Genomic DNA, 23,316 nt, shown 5'->3' with positions numbered 1-23,316 from the left:
TGAGGGGGGACAGTCAGTCAGATAGGCATGACCCCAGCCTGTGGCCCTCCCCCTGCAATTGTCCCAGACTTAGGAAACCCCGGCCACCTGACAGTGCTCACTGCCCCCACCGCAGTGCCACCCAGCACCCCTGGATATCCTGCTCACTGCCAGGCTGCTCTCTCGCCCTACAGACTTGCCTCCAGCCCACTTACATCACTGCCTCCGTCCTTTGAGGGTGGGCTTTGACTTTTGCTGTTCTCAGTGGGGGAGTGGCTGGGCTGGACCACATCGGGCAGGTTCGTGTAACCGTTGCTGTCAGCATGAAGCAGGCTTCGCTCCTCTTCAGGTGTCTATAGAACAGAGGGAAGGGCTTGGAGGTGGGCCAGAGAGGGTGCGCAGCAGGCACCGGGTGGGGTGGGGGAGCCACTCACGCGCTGGACCACCATGGTGCCACCCCCGTATGGTGGCTGGGTCCCGCTCATCTCCTCCACGTCATGGACCACCATGGTGCTGACACTGTCTGTGTCTCCATCGCTGCTGTGGGAGAGAGGAAGGTGGGGCCCTCCAGGTGCTGCCTGTCCCGCAAGGGCCACAGGATGGCAGCCCAAGACAATGGCTCCATCTCTCTTTAAAGTAGGACCTGCTCAGCCCTCACTGGGCAGCTCTGCTCCACTGTTAGATGCTCCCTGCAGGGCACTCAGGCCAGGCTGGTGCAGAGAGAGAGAGGTTCCTGACAAGGACCACCCAACAAGTGGCAGGATGGCGGGAGAGAGCGGAACAGCAGCACCCTGCCCCCACTGTCTACAGAAAGTGAACCACGTTCCCTCGGAGCTGCACCATTGCTTGCCCCCTCCCCCCCGCCCCTGCCCCAGGACCCCTCATACCGGCCCCCAGGGGTGTCTCTGCTCCCCTCCGATGGCTCGCCTTCACCCTCCTCCTCATCCTCTTCACTGCTGTCCACCTCCTCACTGGACGATGAGTAATCCATGGCCTTCTTGGGAGGCCGGGGGGCCTCGTCCAGGGTCCGCTCCTTCAGCAGCACAAAGTCCTGCAGGGGAGGAGAGGCATGAGGGCAGGAGGCGGGTGCAGGTGGAGGTGGTGCAGAGGTGCCAGGAGGCCCAGGCAGGGTGAGCAGGCCCCATCGCACTAACCTCACCGATCGCTCGCTTATAGCTCTGGGAGGGGCCGCAGGGGAAGAAAGGCAGCCAGGAGGAGGCAGGAGAGAGGGGAAGAGAGTTAGTAACAGGAGAGGCGCCAGTCCCACCTTCCCCATGTCCCTCGTCTCAGTAGGTTAGTGAAGGCCCCCCTGAACACCCAGCTCCCCAGGGCTCTAGAGGCTCCACAGCCTGCCCCCAAGCCCTGAACCAGAAAAAGGCAGGGCCATGCCTGCCACCAGATGACTCACTGCGGGCCGGCCTGGCCGGGAGCGGTGGTCATCAGGCTTGGCTTTGTTCCCAGGGGACAGCACTGGGGAGCTGTCCAGTTTGGAAGAGGCTGGACATAAAATGGTGGGAGAAAGAAGGTCACTGGCACAGGGCAGGGAATGGCTTCAAGCCCACACATTGGCTGACCTCTTGGCCTGGAGCCCAGAGATCAGTGCCATGTTCTGTGCCCACCCAGGTCCCCCCTGCCCCTGTCGGTGTCCCAGTCCAAACCCCCCAAAGGCAGAATCCATTCTCACCAAGACTGTGCAGGCCCAGAGCAGGCCAGCCCCTGGCTCACGTACCTCCCACACGGTTCCGCTCCAACGAGCCAGCCTGGGGGAGGTGCCCGTGGGAGGCTGGGAGGACACTGTCTGAGCGCTCCCAGCCAGGGTCGCTCCTCCTGAGGTCAGGGTTACTGTGGGGAGTGGAGGTGTGGGGCGCAGAGTCAGGGTCAGGGAGACAGAGTGCTCCCCTCCCTGGGGTAACGAGCTGCACTGCAGAGGGAGCCATCATCAAGAGAAGTAGGTGGCAGAAGTGAGAGCTGAGAGTGACTGGGGGGGACAACTCCATTACCTAGAGGCGTTGGGTGGGCCAGGGGGCTGGGCAGGGGGCCCCGGAGGCTTGGGGGTGCCCCGCTCTGCCCGCCTCTGCAGATAGATTTGCCAGGCGGAGTTGCTGCGAGGTCTGTGGAGGGAGCACAGGGGTGCCGGGGGGGCAGGGAGGGGGGCTGAGGTGACTGGGTTAGGATTGCCCACCCCCAAGTGGGCAACCTGGGAAACTCCCCTATGTCTCCCTACTCCCTAGGCCCGAACCTGAACCCACCCAGGTGTTACCTGGCACGGACAGCCTGAGCTGGCCGGGACCCTCCGGCCCCACTGGTGTTAAGGGCAGTGGCGATAGATGAGGTCCTCTGAGGTACCTGAGGGGAGAAGGTGTGCTCTGTCACTGTGCTGGGTGCTCCACAAACATCTAGTCCTCACCACAGCTCTGAAAGGTGACTCCCCAGTTTTTCCGGGATAAGCCAACCAAGGCCCAAGAAAGTTAACAAGTATGTCTAAGGTTATGAAGATGGAAACGGCAGAGCTGGGATCCCAACCCAGAAAGGCTGCCCCTAGTGCTGCGAACACTGGGCATTTTTCCATCCCCACACTCACCCTGGGAGCAATGTCCTGTGCCTTTCCCAGCTGCCGGACGGTAAACCTGCAGGGCCTTGTCTTCTGCCCTTGCCACCCTGACCTCCATCTCCACCTTGCCTGCCCCTTGTGCTCCCTCCTTTTCCTCCCTTTACTAAGTCTCTGCTTTTTCCTGGCCCCATAGGGCTGTCCTTACCTTGGGCGGGGTCTCATTATCTGGCCGGACCCAGGTTGGGGGACTCGGGCTGGGGCCGGGCCCTTCAGAGGTGGGATCTGAATTCTGGCGGATAACAGCTCCTCGGGCACTGGGCGTGGCAGTGGGTGTGGGGACGGCCGGGTCAGGGTCGTGGGAGGCTGGGAAGGCAGCCAAGTTTCTCGTGGGCTGGTCCTGCAGGGACTGGGATCGGGGTACAGGTGCTGCATATGGCTTCAGTGGGACCCGGTGTGCCACCAGGCTCTGCAGGGAGAGACCAGGGAGGGTGGGCTGCCCGCTCCGTGGTACACCCCCATTTGCAAGCCGAGGCTAGGCTGGGGAGGGGCATTACTTGCTCCTTCCTCCGTAGAAGTATACGGGGTTCCTAGAGCCTGAGGATGGGTAAGAAGTAAAAGCGAGTACATGCAGCAGCAAGTGGGTGACTGTCTCTGTCCATGTATCCTGTAGTCTATGACCCTGGCTAAGAGTTAAATGAGTGAGTGTGAGCACGTGCGTGAGCATATGTGCGTGTGCACGTGCATGCACACGTATGGACATAGGGATGTGGACATGTGTGTGTACCTGTGCTGTCTGTGTCAAGACAGGAATGGGAAGAGACTCACCTTGTGTGGTCCCTCCTGGGGCTCTACTGGCCTCTGCATAGGAGGAGTTTGGGACAGGGGTCCTGGGGGACCAGGAGAGGACTGAGGGATGGGGGGCTCAGGCCCTGTGCTGCTTGGCTTGGTCTTGGCCAAGGGAGAGTTCTGCTGCTTGTTCATCCTCGTCCTTTCTTCTACCTGTGATGCAGAGGGATGTCAAGCAGGCTGGCTCTTGCTCCCTACTTTCCAATTTTAGGTTCCCAGCTGCCCCACCCACTGCAGCCCCACAGCCTGGCTGTGTGCTCCTCTCCCTTCTCAGTGCCTGCTACTGCAGAACAACTGCTTCTCGCATCTCTCCAGGCCTCAGGAAGTGGGGTTGGGAAGATGGAGTCCTGGGAGACCAAGGAGGTGGTGAGTACCTCTCGGGCCCAGGCTGGTTTGTCAGCGGGATTAATGCCCCGACCATAATGATAAAGGGGCTTCCTGTCCCCAGGCAGGATCTGCTGCTGCTGCTGCTGTTTCTGAAGCTGCTGCTGCTGCTGCTGTTGTTGCTGCAGGGACTTGAGGTAGGCGTGCTCCTGCTGCAGCTGCCTCTGGAGACGCTCTGACTGCCGCTGCTCCTCCAGCTGCTTCCGCTTGTATTCCTGGGCCCAAGGGTAGGGAGAGAGGGCTCAGCAGGGTGTGGCCCTGGAAGTTAGAGCAGGCATGCCCCTTCTTTTCTCCAACTGCCTAAAGAGGCGACGTTTTCCCTCAATGTCTTGGGTGAACCCCTTCCCCTGAAGTGTTCCATCCCATTCCAGCAAAGAAGTTCTGAACAGCATCTTCCCAGAGGAAGCTGAGGGACCCCGTTACCAGCAGTAGGGCCTGTTCCTGGAGCAGCTGTTGCTGAAGGATCTCGAGCTGTCGCTGCTCCTCCTCTAGCCTGTGACGGATATATTCCTGGGGGGCAGGGGTAGGGTGGGGGCACAGGGCAGGGAAAGAGGAAGAGGCGGAGGAGAAGGGGCAGCAGCAGCGGCGAAGGAGTTGGAGGAGGAAGGGATGAGGGGAGCAGCGGAAGAGTAAGAGAGAGGACGGGGATGGGATGAGCCCCCCCGAAGGGGACAACATGGCACAGATGGGGAAGAGGCCGGGTGGGGAACCATGAGGAGTCAGGGGAGGGGTAAAGAGATGGGAATGAAGGCACAGAGACAGGAGGAGGGCAGGGAGCCAGGGTTGGGGGTTGAAGGGTGGGAGAAAACAGAGAGAAAGAGTGAAGCTAGAAAAGAAAAGAGGAATCCTGGGGTAGGGGAGAGAAGGGAAAGGGCACTGGGGAGCGGGGGAGGCAGGCAGCAGGAGCGGGAGGAAGGGGGCGGGGGTCAGGGTGTGCGCGGTGGGGCCGGGGCTGCTCTACCTGCTCGCGCTCCGCCTGCCGCCTCTCCTCCTCCCGCCGCAGGGCCTGCATGTCCTCCAGCCGCCGCTGCTGCTCCTTCTCCTGCAGCTTCCGCTGCTCCCGCTCCCGCCGCTGTTGCTGTGGGCCAACAGGAAAGTGCGCTTAAGGGCTGAAGCAGACACTAAGTTAGCACAACCCTGGAAGGGGGACCCCTCCACAGACAGCCAGGGCAGGTCTCCTAGCTCACGTGTCGTGGTGGCAAGAGAGAACGGCTTCCGCTGGTTTCTGCAGATATTACCTCCCTGTGTCTACTCAAGAGCCCACAGGGACGTGGCTTGGGGAAATTGGCTGGATTAAGGTAGCTGTGGGCACGGGACGAGGGAGGTGGCAAAGCTGACTACTGCCCTTGCAGTGGGCTGAACTGCATAACACCTTCCTCTGCCCACTCCCCCAGCAGGCAACAAACAAAACCAAGAGCCAGCACCAACAACCCCAGACACACTCCTGGCCTCCCAAATCAACCTTTGCCTGGAGATCCGAAGAGAATGAGCTGTAGTGAGAGCCTTTGGCCACAAGAGGGCAAGAGGCGCCCGGGTACAGAAAAGCAACCTTTGGATTTAAGGAAACTTACAGGGACGTGGCCCACTCCTTGACAAACATTGGTAGCCCAGGTTGCACTTAACTTTCATAGCCTTTCTGACCAAAGAGTCTGCCCCTGCCCCACAAAGAACAATATAAAAGTTAAGCCCAAGCCCTTACTCTTTTTTTTTTTTTTTTTTTAAAAGATGACTGGTAAGGGGATCTTAACCCTTGACTTGGTGTTGTGAGCACCACGCTCAGCCAGTGAGCGAACCGGCCATCCGTATATGGGATCCGAACCCGGGGCCTTGGTGTTATCAGCACCGTACTCTCCCGAGTGAGCCACGGGCCGGCCCCCAAGCCCTTACTCTTGAGGAAACTTATGCCTATTTCTTCGACAAAGTTTCTGGCGGGTCTAACCTTGCTAGACATGATTTTCTGCTACTCTGCTACCTTAACACTATATTTATTAAAAGAAAACTGCACAAGGCTATTTAGTAGCAGGGCTTCTTGCAAATTATTATTACTGTTTTTTCTTGCAAATTATTTTTTGTTCAACAGAGAGGTGCCAGCTTTGGGGAGCAGCAAATGGACAGTGTAGGTGCTGCAGTCTATCACCTATTATTTAGACAAATTTAAGTCCAGCTCATGAATTTTGAAATCACGTAATTGCTTCAAGAAAAATACCATTCACTCAAAGCATTTTTATTTTGTTTTGTTTTTACTTTTTTTTAGCAGCTGGTCAGTACAGGGATTGAACCTGGGACCTTGGTGTTATCAGCACCATACTCTTAACCAACTAAGCTAACTGGTCGGCCCCAAGGCACTTTTATTTTTATTTTTTTATTTTGACCGGTAAGGAGATCGCAACCCTCAGAACAGTGTGGTCTGCACCACGCTGAGCCTGTGAGTGCACCAGCCATCCCTATATAGGATCCGAACCCGCGGCCTGGCCTCGGTACTACCAGCACCACACTCTCCCGAGTGAGCCACGGGGCCGGCCCCCCAAGGCATTTTTAAATCAATGTATATCTCTCTTTTCCCACCATGCCACCCTGAAAAATAGATTAAAATTATAGATGTATATATTTTTTAAAATGCATTTATAAAAAAAAGAAAAAGAAAACGGCACTTATTTAAAAATATCCCCACCCACATCTAATTAGTCCAAACTCACAAGATTGCACTTTACAAAAAATCTAAGCCAAAATAACCAAAAGTAAAAAGGGGTCTTTTAAAGGATCTTTTTCATGTTCAAACTAGATAGCTGCTTGACAGCCAGATGGGCAGGTGCACTGAAGTGTCTGTACACAGATCCTTAGCTGCCTGAGACTGAAGGTAAGTGGAGCTAGATAAGCCCAAAGTGGAGGTTTATATGCAGAAACAAAAATGGGGATAGTCTTATCCTGGGGAATGGACATGGGTTTTCAGAAATGGCTCTGCTCCAGAGGGACGCTGATGACAACCGTCCACACAGGGCTGGGTGGGGGTACCAGTGCCTGGGGGCTGAGCCTCTAATAAAAGAGCCTTTCCAGAATAGTCTGAGAGAAGAGGGGGTAGGAAGGCCCAGCACATTCCCTGTTCTCTCTGCGGCTGAAGGAACCAGGGCTGGGACGGGGGCAGAGCAGCAGAGGCTGAGCCAGGCCTGGGCCCTGCCAGGACAGACCCACCTCCTCAACCCGCCGCCGCTCCTCCTTCTGCTCCTCTATGCGCCGCTGCCGCTGGTGCAGCAGGTGTTTGATGTGCGCCTCAGGGTCTCGCTGTTGCTGTTGCTGCAGCTGCTGCTGCTGCTTTAAAGCCTCAGAGTTGCTCTTATTCTCCTGCTGGAGCCGGAGAAATTCCCGGCGCAGGGTGGACTCCCCGGGCACATTCATGATAGAGCTGGGAGGGTGGCACAAAGAAGCACTGGGGTCACAACCTGCTGGTTCCCACTCTCCTCCCTGGGGGGCCCACCTGAGTAGATGCTTTAACTGGACCAGATGATCTGCCTCTGGCCACTCCCAGGTGGCTAGGGGATTTTCCTCCCTTCTGCCCAGTCTTTGACCCTGTCCTCCTCTAATATTCCAGCCTGCACTCCCTCTTCCCACCTCTTGCTCATCCATCCCTTCCCCTTGTCAGCATTCAGGGATTTGGCTCATATGGATCTCTTCCTCTCTGTGCCCACCACCCCAGACTGAGAGTCCCCAAAGCCGAGGAGCACTGTTGTCCCCTCAGACTGTAAGTGATGGCCCCAACCTCCCACCTCCATCTGCCAAGCCCACCTTGGCTCTCCTTCTTCTCCATGGCTGTCATCTTCTTCTTCACTGCCACTGTACTCATATTCTGTCTCCTCTGCAGGGGGAGATCACTGCTGTTTCTTCACCCAGTGCCCTAGTCCCCACCCTGGGCTAGGAAAACCTTAGATGGGGATAACCAATGAGGTCTCTCTGGATGATCAAGTAGGAGGATCCCTCCCACCTCCTTGGAGCAATGGGAAGACAGTGGGTCTCAGGCATGGGCCTGGACAGAGACTGGGACTAGATCACAGTGCAGGCAGGACGTGGTAGAATGTATGCACACACTTAATGTGTTCAGTGAGAGGTTTCTGTGAGGATATGAAAGGGTGGGAGATCTCCTAGGACAGGGAGAGCTGGGGCCTGGGAGGAGAGCACAGGGGGAGTCCAGGCTAGAGGAGAGGAGCAGAGGCTGAGTGTCTCCTAAGACCCAACACCTCCCACCCTGCCCACTGACCTTTCTCACCCCGCTTCTTCCGGGATCGGTCAATGTGGTCCTTGAGCTGGATGCGGACCTGCCGCTCCGTGGGCTGGTCTCGGATGAAGGGAAACTTCAGTAGCTGCTCCGTTGGTGGGCGGCTCAGGTACGTCTTGATGAGACACGTGTCAATGAAGTCAATGAACTTCTTAGACCTGGAAACAGTGGCAGCTCACACTGGGAGGACCCCTCTCAGAAGAGGGGTGGGTTGCAGGAGGAAGATGGTGGATCATTCATCCAAAAGTCACCTTGACTTCCCTCCTGTCTCCTCCAGACCCAACACCAGTAGCCCTCCCTCCCAACACCTCCTCTGTGGTGCAGATCCAAGCCTGAACACAGAGAGGTATTAAGGTGGGGTGGCCTTTTCCACAGACCTTCCTTCCCAGATACCAAACTCCCAGAGACCTACCATTTCTTGGATTTGAGCCTGGGTGGAGGGTTCCGAGGGATGAGGAAGAGGGCTCGCATGGGGTGCATGTCACACAGAGCTGGGACACACAAGAGATGCCATCAGTCCTTTTTGCCATGCTGAGGGCCTAAAAGACCCCTCCTTCTACAGCCTCCCATGATGGCCTCCTCCCTACGGCCTCTCTCTGGGCCCCCCCTTCTGTCTCATCCTACCGCTGCCAGAATCGGTACTTACGGGGGGCTCCCTCTGCCATCTCGATGGCTGTGATTCCTAGAGACCAAATGTCACTCTGTGGAGGGGAGAGAAGAGACAAGGTCAATGTTCCCAACAACTCTCATCAGTAACCTCTCTTTACCCATCATGCCCGGCCTCTTCGGGACCCCTTGTTGGGCCACAGTGGCGCCTGAGGCCCCCTCCTCCAACCGTGCACCGCCCTCCAACTCATCCCATCCCACTTTTCTTGCCACAAAACACTCCCCAACCCTCCCCGCTAACATGTCATCAGACCTTTACTCTGTTCCCAGCCTGCTCGAGCTGCAGCATCCCCATCTCGCTTCCTGCTCCTGACCTCCCACTTCATACCCTGTAATCGTAGGTGGCATCGGGGTTCTCGTCACATGCGATGACCTCCGGGGCCATCCAGTAGGGGGTCCCAATGAAAGTGTTCCGCCTGCCCACGGTGCGGTCCAGCTGAGCACTCACCCCAAAATCCACTGTGAAGACGTGGAGGGGTCATCATGGGGAGCCACGCCGGCTCCCTGGCCTCATGCCCCTGCACACATGTGCCTGCCTCACCTGAGGCAGCCCAGGTCCTGGCCCTGCCCAGACACCCTCAGCACCTGCTTCCACCTGATCAACATCCTGAAGAACCTGACTGTCTTCCTCCCTCTTGGGGAAAAACCAAGGTGAAAGGACCAAGGGACAGCATCCCACACAGGAAGGGTCATAATATCTCATCTTCCCAGACGGACCTACATCGCACCTGCCCGTAACAGGGAGCAGGCAAAAAGCTTCTTGAAGCGGGAAGCAGGGCATCCCAGGGAAGGAGATGGGAAAGGGCAGGGAGTGAGCCACCCCAGTGTATAGGAAGTTGGACCTGAGCCACCAGAGGGAAAATGGGTCCCTTATTCTGTGTCCTGTAGGTGAGAGGGCTCCGTTGGCCTCAGAAGGCACCAACGCACCTAGCTTGACCTCAGCATTCTCTGTCAGCAGCACATTCTGCCCCTTGATGTCTCGATGGATCACCTTGTGGGCGTGAAGATGGGCCAGACCCTGGGACAGGAGGACGGGAAAACTCAGCCATGGTGTCAGAGGAGGAGGGAAAGAGCCAGGAGGTGGAACTGAGTTGAGGGAGGGGAGCGATCAGTCTAGACAAGGCTGAGCTGAAGGTGCAGACCCTCCCCACCTGGAGCCCAAGTACAGGTGGGGGGCTTCCTCACAGTGGTGGCTCTCTGTGAAACCCCAGTGGCTGCAGGGCTACAAGTGGAGAGTAGCTCGGAAATAGACAGGCAGGTCTCCTCCTGAGTGACCCCCAGGATGGCACTCTGTCTCTGCCCCCTCCCCCATCAGGCTAGCTGCTCTTTAAAGAGGGCAGTTGCATCTCCTCCCCAGTGTGGGAAGGGCTATGTCCAGGCAGAGGCTCCAGCCAGGGGGGCATAGGAGGAGATGGGGGAGGGGCCCCGAGCTCACCCTGAGAATCTCCCGGCAGATGTAGGCAATGCAGTCCTCCTTCAGGGCATTTCCTTTTGTGTTCTTCACCAGGTCGGTCACTGAGCCAGCACCACAGAACTCCATCACCAGCTGTAGTCCCAGCAAGGCACCAGAAGGGAAAGCATCGGTCAGGCACAGCATCCACCCCCTGCCAGACCCCTGGAGGGGGACCAGAGGCCTTGGGGCTACAACTGGATGAGCTGAGCTGGAGAGCAGGGGCTGCAGGACCCCTGACAAAGGGCACAGGACTCCTGGGATTAGGAGAGAAAGGAAGAGAGAAAGCAGCAGAAGGAACTGGCAGTGGAGCTGGGTCCAGAGCAGGAGTTCAAGGAACTCCTGAAATTGCAGACAAAAGGATGTGGGGTATCTGTTCTCCCTAAGGGTCCAGTGCTGTCATGAGCTTCTCACTGGGACCGAGAACCCCAAACAGTTAAGACCGACTGCTCTGGAGCAGGGGTTGGCAAAGCACAGCTGGCCAAGGCCTGCCTTTGTAGGGCCAGCGAGCTAAGAATGGTTTCCACATTTTTATTTATTTATTTTTTAAAAAAAGATGACCAGAAGGGGATCTTAACCCTTGACTTGGTGTTGTCAGCACCATGTTCTCCCAAGTGAGTTAAATGGCCAACCCTGTATAGGGATCCGAACCCGTGGCCTTGGTGTTATCAGCACCACACTCTCCCAAGTGAGCCATTGGCCGGCCCTAGGTTTTCATGTTCTTAAATGGTTGGAAAACAAAAGTCAAAAGAATCATATTTCGCGATACATGAAAATGATATGAAATTCAAATTTTGATGAGCTAAATAAAGACTTTTTGGCAAGATACAGCCACACTCATTCGTTTATGTATTTGTCTATTGCTTCTTTGATGGCACGACAGCAGAAGTGAGAAATTATAACAGAACAAATATGACCTGCAAAGCCTGAAATATTTACCATCTGACCCTTCACAGAAAAGGTTCGGCAATCCCTGACTCAGAGGCAAGAAAGGGGCTAACAATCAGCGACTCTCCAGGTCTCCTACAGACAAAAACAGTGCAGGGGGGTCCACCCGGAGAGCTGCAGAAGGGACCTGGGAAGACCTTGGGAGAAACTCCTCAAACACAGAGAGTGCCAAGGTGAGAGCCACGGAGAGCTCCTGCTCTGCACCTCTAGGGAAGAGCTGCTAAGAGTCAGAGGCAGGAACCAAATGGGAAGAGAGCCCCAGCCAGCCCCCCTGGGAATCGGCATGCCTGCCCATGTTTTCATTAAAAGCCACACCCAATGCAGGAAAAGGCTGGATGGGACACGTATATTTGTATATGCAATAAGGTACTTTGCACGTCCCCCTAGTCTGGGCCTGCAGAGCACAGTGGGAGGAGGGGAAGACCATGCCCAACAGGTCCAGAAGAGGGCGCCCAGTTGTCAGACTCTAGTCCTCAGTGATCTCCTCCTACACACACCTGGCAGGTAAACCTATCTGTAGCTCACCTTTCTTTGTGTGTATGAGTATGTATGTGCATAACGTGTGTGTGTTTTTGTGTTTCTTCCCAAAAAGCCTAAGGAACCTGGAGGCCGGGACCATGGTTCATGCTCACCTGTGCAGGGTATACAGAAGGTGCTTAATAAGCACTTGTTGTCTGGCTTACTGCTGGGAGAGGGGACCAGGCATGAGCTCCAAAGCTCCTGGTAGCCATTGGCATGTTTCCTGCTGCTGTCTCTTAGGGGGCTGGGCTCAGGACCACAAAGGGTGAGGCTGGAAGAATTGTAGGCACCAGAGCCCTTGCTAGGGAGGGGAATGACTCTTAGGAATTTTCTGGGCCAGGAGGAACTTGGGGGAAGCTCAAAAGAGCTACAGCAGGCTCTGGTTTGAATAATCATCCAGAAGGGCTTGTACACTGCTGGGAGGGGTCTGAGCCCTGTCGCCTCCCACAAATATATCCTGGGGGAGAGGGGTGTGGGCAGCTGGCTGGTGGGGAGCACAAATATTTTGGTTGTGTTGCTTTCCCAGGAGCTGTGCTCAAAGGCAGGAGAACTGATGAATGAACTTGCCAGTTGTCTCCTCTAGTTCGTCCTGGGATTATATTCTGCTCACTATTTATTAAGTGCCTGCCAGACTCAGTGTCAGGTGCTGGTCAGGGCAAAGGTAGGGGCAAGCGCCAAGGAGGACCCTGGCCACCCCACTCACAGGACCAGAGGCTGCAGTGTGTGTGTGTAGGGGAGGTTCTTAGGCCTCATTAAGCCCCTCTGGATCCAGAGACAGGAGAGTATGTAGAGATTCCAGGGAGGGCTGCAGGAAGGGACTTGGCACCACCGCTGAGTTCCCATGAGTGGCTGGAGGCAGGCGAGGGCAGGGAAAGGGGTATTTCTCACCCAGAGCTGGTCATCATTTCCGGGGGGGCTCTTCTTGATGAAGGCCCCGTAGTAGGTGGCAATGTTGCGGTGGTGAGAGTATTTTTTCAACATGTTGATCTCCTGCTTGATCTCTTCCTCCTCATCCTACGCAAATGGGAGGAGGTGAGCCCTGAAACTCCCCCCACATCCCTTCTCAGAGCTCTGACCCTCCCTCTGGCCGGCTCTGCTCCCTACCTCTGTGACATCCATGACCTTGATGGCAGCCAGCTGCCCGGTCTTGACATGCCGACCCTGCAGGACAGAGAACCGGACATGGAGGGATCCTGGTCTACACTCAAGGAGCAGAACAGGAGATGGGGCTGGGTTCTGGGAGAGGCCACATCTTTCAGCTGTTTTCTATCTCAGCAAGTGCCCATCATTATGGCTAGACACCTCGGTCTATGTGTTGGCCATGGGAGTGTACAGAGAGAGAGAGAGAGTTCTGAGCCATCACGTCTGACAGAAGAAGGACCCTAGACTGGACTTCTAAGCTATAAGCTTAATAAAGATGAAGGGTCTCCTCCCCCAAAAAACTCAGTAGTTGAGTGAGACATTTCTGTTCTGTTCTAGCCTCTCTGGCTTGGACTTGCTACCGTTGAAAGTTAGAGCAGGGAGTGGGAGAGACTTCTTCATCCCAATGCAGGCTGGAGGGCACGGGAGGAGAGTACTAGGGAGGGAGGGGCTTTTGCTGCTCTCTTACCTCCTGTGCAAGACAAGTTGTGTGGGTGCTTTCCTGACCCACCCACTCTAGACGGGAGGCCCCTCCCAGAACGAGCCCCACTCTCAAGGCTTTTTATTGTCAATAGGGGACAAATCAAGACAAAGCTCAGATTTTAAGGAACTGGGGAAACATGGAGTGGCCAGATGACACATGCCGGTGCCCCCATCACCAGTCCTAATGAGAAGAACTTTCCTTCTTGAGTGTGTCCCAGCCATTCTCCCCTCCTCCTCCACCACCCCCCTAGCTGGAGCCATCTAACGCTTGCACAGGAACGTCCAAGGCTTCCTGGGGAAGAGCAGGGTGCGGGGAAGGCATCCCTCATGGGGATGCACATGGGTATTGCCAGCCCATGGGTTATTTTTATCTTCAGCTGCCATTCAAGACCCCAAGCCCAGAGAAGCAGGAGCACACAGAGCTACTATTTCCATGGCAACAACTGGGCAGAAATGGAAGAGGGAGTGTGACTTTTTCCCCAAAGCTTACAAGGGAAGGAGGGTAAGAGAAAGGCAGGTGGTCCCAGTGACCCAGGAAACACAGGGCCACAGAGATGTAGAGGAGACCTGTGCAAATACCAGGCACTGTGTCTGGAGATGAAGAAGCAGGCTGTGTGTCCCGGGGGGCCCCCAGCTCAGGAGCACATCCACCTCGAACACCCCCACTCCCTGCTGTGGCTGTTTCCCTCCATTCAAGTGTGAGCAGTGTCAGGCCATGTGAGAAGGCTGGGCTGGCCATGCTAAAAGCTACAATCAGTGGCCGAGAAAATGCCATTTCTGGGGGAGCGGGGAAGGAGAGACGAGGCAGCCTCAAAAGCTGAAGGCCTGCACTCTGGCTCCAGCTCTGCTGCAGGCCAGCTGCGGGAGCTCAAGAAAGCCACTTCTCCTCTGCAGAAGGCCACCTATTAAGTCTCTTTTGTGATCTTGAGAGGAGCCAAACCTACACTTTGGCCTTAGCTCTGCTCTGAATTCCTAGGTGAGCTCTGACACACATGTCCCCATGCCCTCCCTGCTGCCCTTCTGCTCCAGGATGCACCCCTACTTCCCTGTGCCACACCCCACCCAGCTGCAGACCTGCTCCTGCCACTCACAGGACTGCTACTAACCTCAGAGGCACAGGCCAGCAAAAGTGCCCCCTTTGGCTGTTCTCCTTCCTCTCCTCTCTCTCCCAGGTCTTTTCTTCCCTTTCCAGGGCCCCCAGCCTCTGTCATCTCCCACAGCCCCCCTCAAATCTCCAGCCCTGGAACCTCCTTCTTCTTCCACTCCTCTCAAGAGGGCCCCATGGATGTGGGAGTCACACTTCTGCACCATCAAGTCTCACCTTGTACACCTGTCCGTAGGTTCCATTGCCGACCACCTCCACCAGCTCAAAGATCCCAGCAGGGTCCTGAGAGGAGGGAGACAGAAAGAATAGGTGTCAGGGCTTCAGAAGAGGATGATGAAGTTAGAGGGGAGAAAAGTGGTATTCAGTCAGGACATGAGAGTGAATACTAGTATATTACAAGTATATACTACATAGGGGGAACTCTGGTGGCCAGTTGCTCTTTCCCTGGATTGGTTTAGTTAATGTTCTATGAGAAAAGTCAGAAGGAGGTGGAAGAATGTGGAAGTCAGAGCCCAGATGGCTTTTCAAAGACATGTTCCCAATTTCAAACTCACTAACAGTCTCTGTGTGTCTGTATCCTCATCTGTAAAATGAGGATGCCTGAGGGCCTACCTATGGGGCTGATGTAAATTGTGAGGCAGTACTCACAAAATGCTTACGATGGTGCCTGGCTCAGTGCGTGTGCTCAATAAAAGTTATCTGTCTTTATTGTCATTTTAAGCAGGGATGAGGAGAGCTAGCAGGGAGCTGGGGTTTGAGAGTTACCATCCTTTTGTCCTTTTCTGCCCTTCCCAGTACTCCTGAGACGCAGGGCTTCCAGGCCAGGGTCTGAGGCACTTGGGGGCAGTAGAAGGGACCTCCAGGGAGGGAGACAGCAGGTGATAGTGAGAAAGGGCTTCTGGGAGGGGCAGGTGAGAAGGGAGAACTTTCTGTTCCTACTTTTCTAAGCCAAGCAGTGCCAGGAGAGGGCCTGAAGGGCTTGAACAAAGCCTCTAAAGAGGATCACTCTCCCGCTGGGCCAGGCGCAGGCAGGCTTGGCCCCTGAGCAACACAGCTCTGTTGGGAGACCACCCACACCCCTGGCAGAACTTTCTCCAGACAGAAAGAAGTTAGGAGGTGGAGCTGTCCACACCCCTGCACCTCCAGCAGGATGAAAGGCCCCTCCCCACCGACTTCAGGGACTCGAGGGGAGGCAGAAAGTGAGGGGACACTTAGGCATAAACTCTCCAGGCACGCTTCGGGCTCTGTGCTGGTAACCCTAAAAGTAAAGAATCTCACACTCCTTTCTCCCTGATTTTGAAAACGAATACAGTTTCCAGAAAAAACAAAAGGCAAAAAAATACATTACACACACCAAAAACCCCCTGCAAGCAAGTCAAAAAACCCCTTCATCCACTGAAGTAATAAGCATTTGGAACATGTTGTGGGCATGCTGGCGACCAGGAAGACACCCACCCCAGGCTTTTTAAGCTCGTCCTTGCTGTGCACTGTCTTTGCTTCTTCAGAGAGGAGCTGGAGGATAGGAAATGCACCCGTGGCTCCCCATGCATGCCCTATCGGTGCACGCACTGTGACTGTATATCCACCTGTCTGTGAATTCCCTCCTTGCTCACCCAGCACGTCCAGCACCCAGGCCAGGCCTGGCACACAGCAGCCTGAGAGAACGTCCGCAACTGCTCTGGGGCAAGACCTGACAGAAGTTGGTGAAGGGACCCTCCTATGTGCTCTGATGAGGGCTGGGCTGCTCAGACTAAGAACTTCGTGGGTCTATGTTCAATTATTTATCACCAGCTAAAGTTACTAAAAAATCTTTAACAGGTTTAAAGAAACAGGAGGACCCATAGGAAAGGGGGGCACTATTGCTGCAGTGTGGGGACTAGTGAGAGGCCTGAGACCAAGAGCTTCAAGGGACCTTGAAAAGTCATCCTGTCTGTCTGCAATTCTAGACTTGGAGGCTTGAAGAGAACACAGCTCCCTAAAGATCTCCCCAAGAGAAGAGCACGCCCATTCTGGAGCCTCTTAACTCTGTTGTTGGGAAGTCCTTTCTTGAATCTAACTTTAGTTCTTTCTGAGAAGGAGGGAGAAAAGACTTACGTCACCATGTTCTCGATGTTCCTAATCTAAGAGGGAAAATATGACGGGCCTCTTAGAGTCACGATTATATGCCACCATCACCTCAGATCACTACAAATACATTTTGGTTTTGCAATCTTACTTCTCAATCTTTCTCCTTCGCATATGTTTGGGAGGCACTGAGGGCTGAAAGACTAAGCTCTGAGATCAGTCACACTGGGTTCACTATTTATATTCATGGGTTTCAAGCCCATTTCCTGACCATAGTCACTTGAAGGGTGACTGGGAGAATGGAGTTGAGCTCATGTGTGAGCCACAGTGGTCACGGTGCCTTGCCACCTCCACAGAAGATGCTCCCGTGGGCCGATCCCTCTGTGCTTTTCTTCTTCTTTTTTTTTTTTTGGCAGCTGGCCGGTACAGGGACCTGAACCCCTGACTCTTTGTTTTTCATTACCAACACCATTTTCCCCACAAAAATCCCGCCTCTGCACCATCCTCTGTCCCTCCTTCTTCCCTCTCCACATCACAGTCATCTGTCCTTTCTCCCTTCACAATGTCCCTGGTTTGTCTCTTCCTCTCAGGTCCTGAAGCTGCTACCTCAAACCAATCCCTTCTGTCCTCTCCACACATCTTCCTCCTGCTGCCACTGCCTGGTTTAACCCTCTAAAACAGTGCTTTCCTTATCTGACCTTTCTGGACCAGAACCGGCATGGCTCCCCTCTGCTTAGAGGAGAAAGTCCAAACACATCAGCCTGATATTTAAAGCTGCCCCTCATTAACCAACCCACAAGTATTTTCTGAGTGCCTACATCTGCCCTGCACTGGGCTAGGCCCTAACCAGGGGAAGTCCACGAGGATACTTCAGAAAGTTCATGGAGATATTCGTATTGTCTTTCAATTCTACTTTTCCACAAACTTTTTTTTTTTTGGCTGGCCAGTAAGTGGATCAGAACCCTTGACCTTGGTGTTACAACACTGGAGCTCTAACCAACTGAGCTAATCAGCCAGCCTCCCCACAAACTTTCTGAAGTATCTTCCTAAAAGGCAACCTTATTTCATTCATCTAGTAAATATTTATTGGGCACTAATTATGTGACAACTCCTGAATTGGGCACAATGGAGAGCTCAACAATATATGAGAAACACATAACCTTATCATTTTATAGACAGGCCAAGCACCCAAATATGGATATGCAGCAGTATATGATTATATGTCACAGGAGTAACTGAGAGCACTAAAGCCACGAAAAAACTTGGCTTGGTAGAGTAGAAAGAGCACTGCAAGTGGCCTTCTAGTGAGAACTCTGGCATTGGCTGTGTGTTCCTCAGCAAGTACTTAATTGTTTGAGGCCTCCTTTTCCTCCCACCAAGTGAGAGGGAGTTGGATTGGGTAAAAGATCTGTTCTATGGTTTCAGGGGACAGAATTAAATTCTGGTTGGGAATCTCAGGCAGGCTACCTGAAGGAGATGGTGTTTGAGCTGGGCTTTGGGGGCTGAGTAAGTTACAAGTGGTGACAGGAATTTAAGAACAGAGAAGGCCATGCCCTGCTGAGGGCCAGCACTTTGGGTTTGGATGCTGAGTTTGAGGTGTTAGGGGATACGCAGAAGGACATGTCTGTCAGGAAGTTAGAAACAAGGATCTGGAAGTACAAGTTAGAGAGAGTCATGGGTGTGAGATAAAAGAGCCACGCCAGCCTCTGAGAGATGGCCACGTCGCACACAGAGAACAGAAGGAGAACAGACACCAGAGAGGAGACCGTCACGCTGCAGTCAGAGGGCACTGAAAAAACACCACTGGCCTTAGCACCTACTAAACCACTGGGAACCATTGAAAGAACTGCAGCTGTAAGAGAAGAAGGCAGACGGCAGGGGCGGCGGGGAGTGTGATCAGGAAGTCGAGCTATGGGGGCAGCGCCCTCTCCAGAGAAATTTAACTTTGAGAGAAAGGGGAAATCAGATGACAGCTAGAGGAGGTGGCAGGGTCAGACAAAAGTCTTCAGAATAGGGAAGACCTCTCATGTCTGTGGAAGGGAAGAAGCCAAAAAAGGAGGATGTTGGAGGAACTGATTTTTTTTAGTAATACATATGTACACGTGTATATGTATGCTTTTATTCCATAGTATACAAACTGTATCTCCCACTGGTTTACAGCAGTGATAAAATAGAACAGTGCCTATTTCTCTCTCATACGCATATCTAAGATTCAGAATGCCCAGAGATGTACAACACAGATCAAATACGATGTGTGCACTGATTTGGCTACAAATGTGGGCCCTTCAAAGACTATGCCTGCCTATGTTCTTGGTCACCCTGAAGGTGACCCAGAAGAGCAGCCTCCAGAGGGAGGTGCTCTGCTCCTGTGAAGCCACCAGACAGTCCTGGCTTGCCCCTGGCACACTGGTACAGCTTTGTAATATGCTGCTGTTTTGTTGCTATAGGCCTTCTCCAGCCCTTTCTCATGATACTCAAATTCTTTGTTCTCAGCAGTCTGTTTTTTTTTTTTTTTTTTTTTTTTTTTGTGGCTGGCCAGTAAGGGTATCTGAATCCTTCACCTTGGTGTTATAACACCGCAGTCTAGCCAACTGAGTTAACCAGCCAGCAGCAGTCTGGTTCTTGTCTATCCAACTACTGGAAGGTGGGAAGGGATATATCAAGGGCATGGGTAAATAATGAGACAAGAGAGAGAGAGAAGGACAGGAAGAAATGAGAAGAGAAGAGACAGTGGCCTGTTGACATAAAGAGGAGGAAAGATGAGGGAGCTCAATAAATATTCAATGACCTTGACTTTAATGATTAAGTTGGACGGAAGATCACCTACTCAGTAGGAGGGGCGCCTGAATGAGGTGGGAAAGCTTGGGGACAGACGCTACACAGGGTAACTTAGGGTAGTAGTTCTCAAACTATAGGATACGTAAGAACCACTTGGGAAGCAGACTCCTACGATCTGTCTCCAGAGATTCTGATTGAGCACCACAGGTCTGGGGTGAGGAGCAGGAATCTGTATATTTAACAGATACCTTGGGTGACTCTAATGCAGAGGGTCAGTGGACCCACTTCGAAAAGCACTGCTTAGGGAGTTACTAGCAGGTGCATGGAAAGTGTAGGACTATCTGGGAGCACTAGGGATCTGCATGAAGTCAGGCAGCCTGAGTGGTAGGGCGACCTGCAGCACACTGGGTGATCAAGTACTGCTCTCCCTTATATCTCTATAGCATCTCTGTCCTCACTGACTCCCTTCCCAGGCACACAACTCGTGCCCACTCTTTTCTACGTTCATGTGCCCAGCCCTGCTTAAAAATGACCTCTCTCCTGTCAGCCAAGCCAAATCTCAAGGTTTTTTTCCCCAGGAAATCTTCCCTAGCTACTCTAGCTTGTCACAAGCTATCCCATCGATGAATTTCAACCTCAATTTTACATATTAATTTCATCCCCACCATGAGTTTAAGTTTCTCAAGAATAGAAATAAGTAAATACATATTTTTTAAATAATCTAAGAACAAGACAAGAATGTCCTCTTCTGGGGCTGGCCTGTGGCTCACTCGGGAGAGTGTGGTGCTGATAACAACAAGGCCATGGGTTCAGATCCCTATATAGGGATGGCTGGTTCACTCACTGGCTGAGCATGGTGCTGACAACACCAAGCCAAGGGTTAAGATCTCCTTACAGGTCATCTTCAAAAAAAAAAAAAAAATGTCCTCTTCTGTTTAATATTGTACCAGAGGTTCTAGCTAAGGTGATTAGACAAGAAAAATAAATAAAAGGCACCCAGATTAGAAAGGAAAAATTTATATCTCTATGCAGAAAACATGATCTTGTATGTAGAAAATCCTAAGGAATCCCTTAAAAATCTATTAGGACTAACAAATGAGTTCAGGAAGGTTGCAGGATACAAGATTAACGTACAAAAATCCACTGTATTTCTACACACTACAACAAATAACCCAAAGATGAAATTAAGAAAACAATTCCGTTTACAATAGTATCAAAAAGAATAAGTTTAACCAAAGAAGTTTTAGACTTGTACACTGAAAACAACTAAAACAATTTTGAAATTAAAGACCTACATAAATGGAAAGATATCCCATGTTCATGTATCAGAAGACAACATTGTTAAGATCAGTAGATTCAATGCACTTCTATCAAAATCTCAGCTTTTTTTTCCAGAAATTGATAAGCTTACTCTAAAAATCATATGGAAGGGCCGGCCTGTGGCTCACTTGGGAGAGTGTGGTACTGATAACACCAAGGCCACAGGTTCAGATCCCTAAATAGGGATGGCCGGTTAACTCACTTGGGAGAGCGTGGTGCTGACAACACCAAGTCAAGGGTTAAGATCTCCTTACTGGTCATCTTTAAAAAAAAAAAAAAAAAAAAATTCATATGGAAGTACAAGGGACCCATAATAGACAAACAATCTTGAAAACAAAGAACAAAGTTGAGGAACTCACACTTTTGAATTGCAAAACTTACTACAAAGCTACAATAATCAAGACAGTGTGATACTGGCATAATAACAGATAGATCAAAGGAATAGAATTGAGGACTCACAAATAAATTCTTACATTTATATTCAATAGATTTTCAACAACAATGCCAATACCATTCAATGGTCTTCAACAAATGGTGCTGGGACAACTGGATATCCACATGCAAAAGAATACATTAAACCCCTATCTCATACTATACCCAAAACCTAACTCAAAATGGGCGATAGACCTAAAAATGTAAGAGCTAAAACCATAAAAATCTTAAAAGAAAACATAAGAGTAAACCTTCATGACTCTGGATCAGGTAATGGTTTCTTTCATATGACACCAAAAGGAAAAGCCAAAAAAAAGAAAAAATAAATAAATTGGACTTCATCAAAATTTAAAACTTTTGTGCTTGAAAAGATGCCCTCAAGAAAGTAAAAAGGCAATCAACAGAATGGGAAAAAATACTTGCAAATTATATATTTGATAAGGGACTTCTATCAAGAATATAAAAAGGATCACTACAACTCAGCAATAAAGACAACCCAATTTAAAAATGGACAAAGGATCTGAATACACATTTCTACAAAGAAGATATACAGTGGCCAATAAGCATCTTAGAAGACGCTCAGCATCATTAGTCATCAGGGAAATGCAAATTAAACCTCAATGAAATACCACTTCACACCCCCTAGGACGGCTATAATTGACAGAAGAGACAATAACAAATGTTGGCAAGGATGTGGAGAAGTTGGAACCCTCATACATTGCTGGTGGGAAGGTAAAACGGAGCAGCCACTTCGGAAAAGTTAGGCAGTTCCTCAAATGTTCAACAGAGGTACCATATGACCTGGCAATTCCACTCCTAGACAGACATTCAAGAGAGCTGAAAACATGTCTAAGTGAAAATCTGTACATGAATGCTCACAGCAGCATTATTTATAATAGCCAAAAAGTAGAAACCACCCAAATGTCCAACTGATAAATGGATAAATGTGGCATATTTACACAATGGAGTAAAAAGGAACAGCATTCCTTGGCAATAAAAAGGAATAAAGTACTGCTAGATGTTGCAACATGGATGAACTTGAAAATATTACGCTAAATGAAAAAAGCCAGTTGCAAAGTCCACATATTGGGTGGGCTGGTTAGCTCAGCTGGTTAGAGTGCGGTGTTACAACACTAAGATCAGGGGTTTGGATTCCCGTACAGGCCAGCCACAGAAAAAGCAACAAACAAAGAAAAAACAAAGGCCACATATAGTATGACTCCATTTATGTGTAATGTTCAGAACAGGCAAGTCCATAGAGACGGAAAGTAGATTAGTGGTTGCCAGGGGCTGGGTTAAGGGGAGAACGGGTAGTGACTGCTAATGGGTACTGGGTTTCATTTGGGGCTGATGAAAATATTCTGAAATTAGATAGTCGTGATGTTGCACAAGTGGATATACTAAAAACCACTTTAACATATATTAAAAGGGTGAATTTTATGGTATGTGAATAATATCTCAATAAAGCTGTTATTAAAAATAATCCTAACGGCACCTACCATAGTGTGCAATAAATTACTGTAGATTAATGAGTTTCTACTATAAGAAAGCTACCCTACTAACATGAAAGGGGAACCCTTGAAGCGTTTCTGGTCTAATAACACATATGAGGAAGTCCTGAGACAAGCATAGAAAATAATAAAATAGGACTGACCCCGTGGCGCACTCGGGAGAGTGCGGCGCTGGGAGCGCAGCAGTGCTCTAGCCGCGTGTTCGGATCCTATATAAGGATGGCCGTGCGCTCACTGGCTGAGCGCGGTGCGGCCGGTCACAAAAAGACAAAAAAAAAAAAAAAGGAAAATAATAAAATATAGTAACTCATCTGATTAAGAGTTAGACATTGGTTTCTATTCTTGGCTCTGCTGCAGACAGGCTGTGTGTTTGGGGGCAAGTCACTTAACCTCTTTGGGTTCCCTTTCAACAAGACAAGAAAACCTACCGGTCCTAACTCTATGATTCCAAATGCTCAAGTCCACACTCTGTGAAGCTGCCAACCTAATGACTGTTTATTCCTTTTTTACTGTGTGCCAAAACTGTGCTAGCCTGGGGAATAGAACAGTGAATAAAATGGGGCAGTCCCTGCCATATCGATGTTTACATTGTGATGGGGGACACAGATGTTAAACAACTCCACAATTAAGTATTTAATTACAGCTGTGGTGAGTCTCACATGCTGTGGAGAAGTACAGGGAGCTAAGAGAACAAACTTGACCAAGTCTGGGGAATCAGGGGAAAGGCTCCTCTAAAGAAGACACATTTAAGCTGTGGTCTGAAAGCCTTCCCTGCACCCTCCTCTGAACAATGAGTGCTGTCATCCGTCCCATCCTTCCAACCCTTATCTTTACTACCTTATGAGGTCTCCCATTTGGTTGTCTCGGAGATCA

General features: G+C 51.6%; 1 protein-coding gene across 10 annotated transcripts in view; it reads right to left on the bottom strand.

The window, feature by feature from the left end:
* The window catches only part of MINK1 (misshapen like kinase 1), a 51,119-nt gene that overhangs the window by 3,565 nt on the left and 24,238 nt on the right, over positions 1–23,316 (bottom strand). The window contains exons 2-24 of one of the 10 annotated variants that reach the window (XM_063111358.1): positions 14,555–14,620; positions 12,715–12,771; positions 12,499–12,624; positions 10,129–10,239; positions 9,621–9,711; positions 9,022–9,152; positions 8,674–8,728; positions 8,440–8,518; positions 8,010–8,185; positions 7,541–7,610; positions 6,950–7,160; positions 4,722–4,838; positions 4,184–4,270; positions 3,751–3,975; positions 3,356–3,529; positions 2,736–2,996; positions 2,240–2,325; positions 1,980–2,090; positions 1,709–1,821; positions 1,388–1,476; positions 867–1,030; positions 414–519; positions 195–332 (exon numbers count right to left, since the gene is read on the bottom strand). In XM_063111358.1, the coding sequence (XP_062967428.1) occupies positions 195–332; positions 414–519; positions 867–1,030; positions 1,388–1,476; positions 1,709–1,821; positions 1,980–2,090; positions 2,240–2,325; positions 2,736–2,996; positions 3,356–3,529; positions 3,751–3,975; positions 4,184–4,270; positions 4,722–4,838; positions 6,950–7,160; positions 7,541–7,610; positions 8,010–8,185; positions 8,440–8,518; positions 8,674–8,728; positions 9,022–9,152; positions 9,621–9,711; positions 10,129–10,239; positions 12,499–12,624; positions 12,715–12,771; positions 14,555–14,620 (2,844 nt within the window). The remainder of the gene's footprint in view (positions 1–194; positions 333–413; positions 520–866; positions 1,031–1,387; positions 1,477–1,708; positions 1,822–1,979; positions 2,091–2,239; positions 2,326–2,735; positions 2,997–3,355; positions 3,530–3,750; positions 3,976–4,183; positions 4,271–4,721; positions 4,839–6,949; positions 7,161–7,540; positions 7,611–8,009; positions 8,186–8,439; positions 8,519–8,673; positions 8,729–9,021; positions 9,153–9,620; positions 9,712–10,128; positions 10,240–12,498; positions 12,625–12,714; positions 12,772–14,554; positions 14,621–23,316) is intronic. The other 9 variants (XM_063111359.1, XM_063111361.1, XM_063111360.1 and 6 more) reach the window with 9 other exon arrangements.

Source organism: Cynocephalus volans, chromosome 10, assembly GCF_027409185.1.
Source record: "Cynocephalus volans isolate mCynVol1 chromosome 10, mCynVol1.pri, whole genome shotgun sequence".
In the NCBI taxonomy this organism is placed as follows: domain Eukaryota; kingdom Metazoa; phylum Chordata; class Mammalia; order Dermoptera; family Cynocephalidae; genus Cynocephalus; species Cynocephalus volans.
Note: the sequence above shows the minus strand (reverse complement) of the source record. Positions and strands in the feature narration are given on the sequence as shown.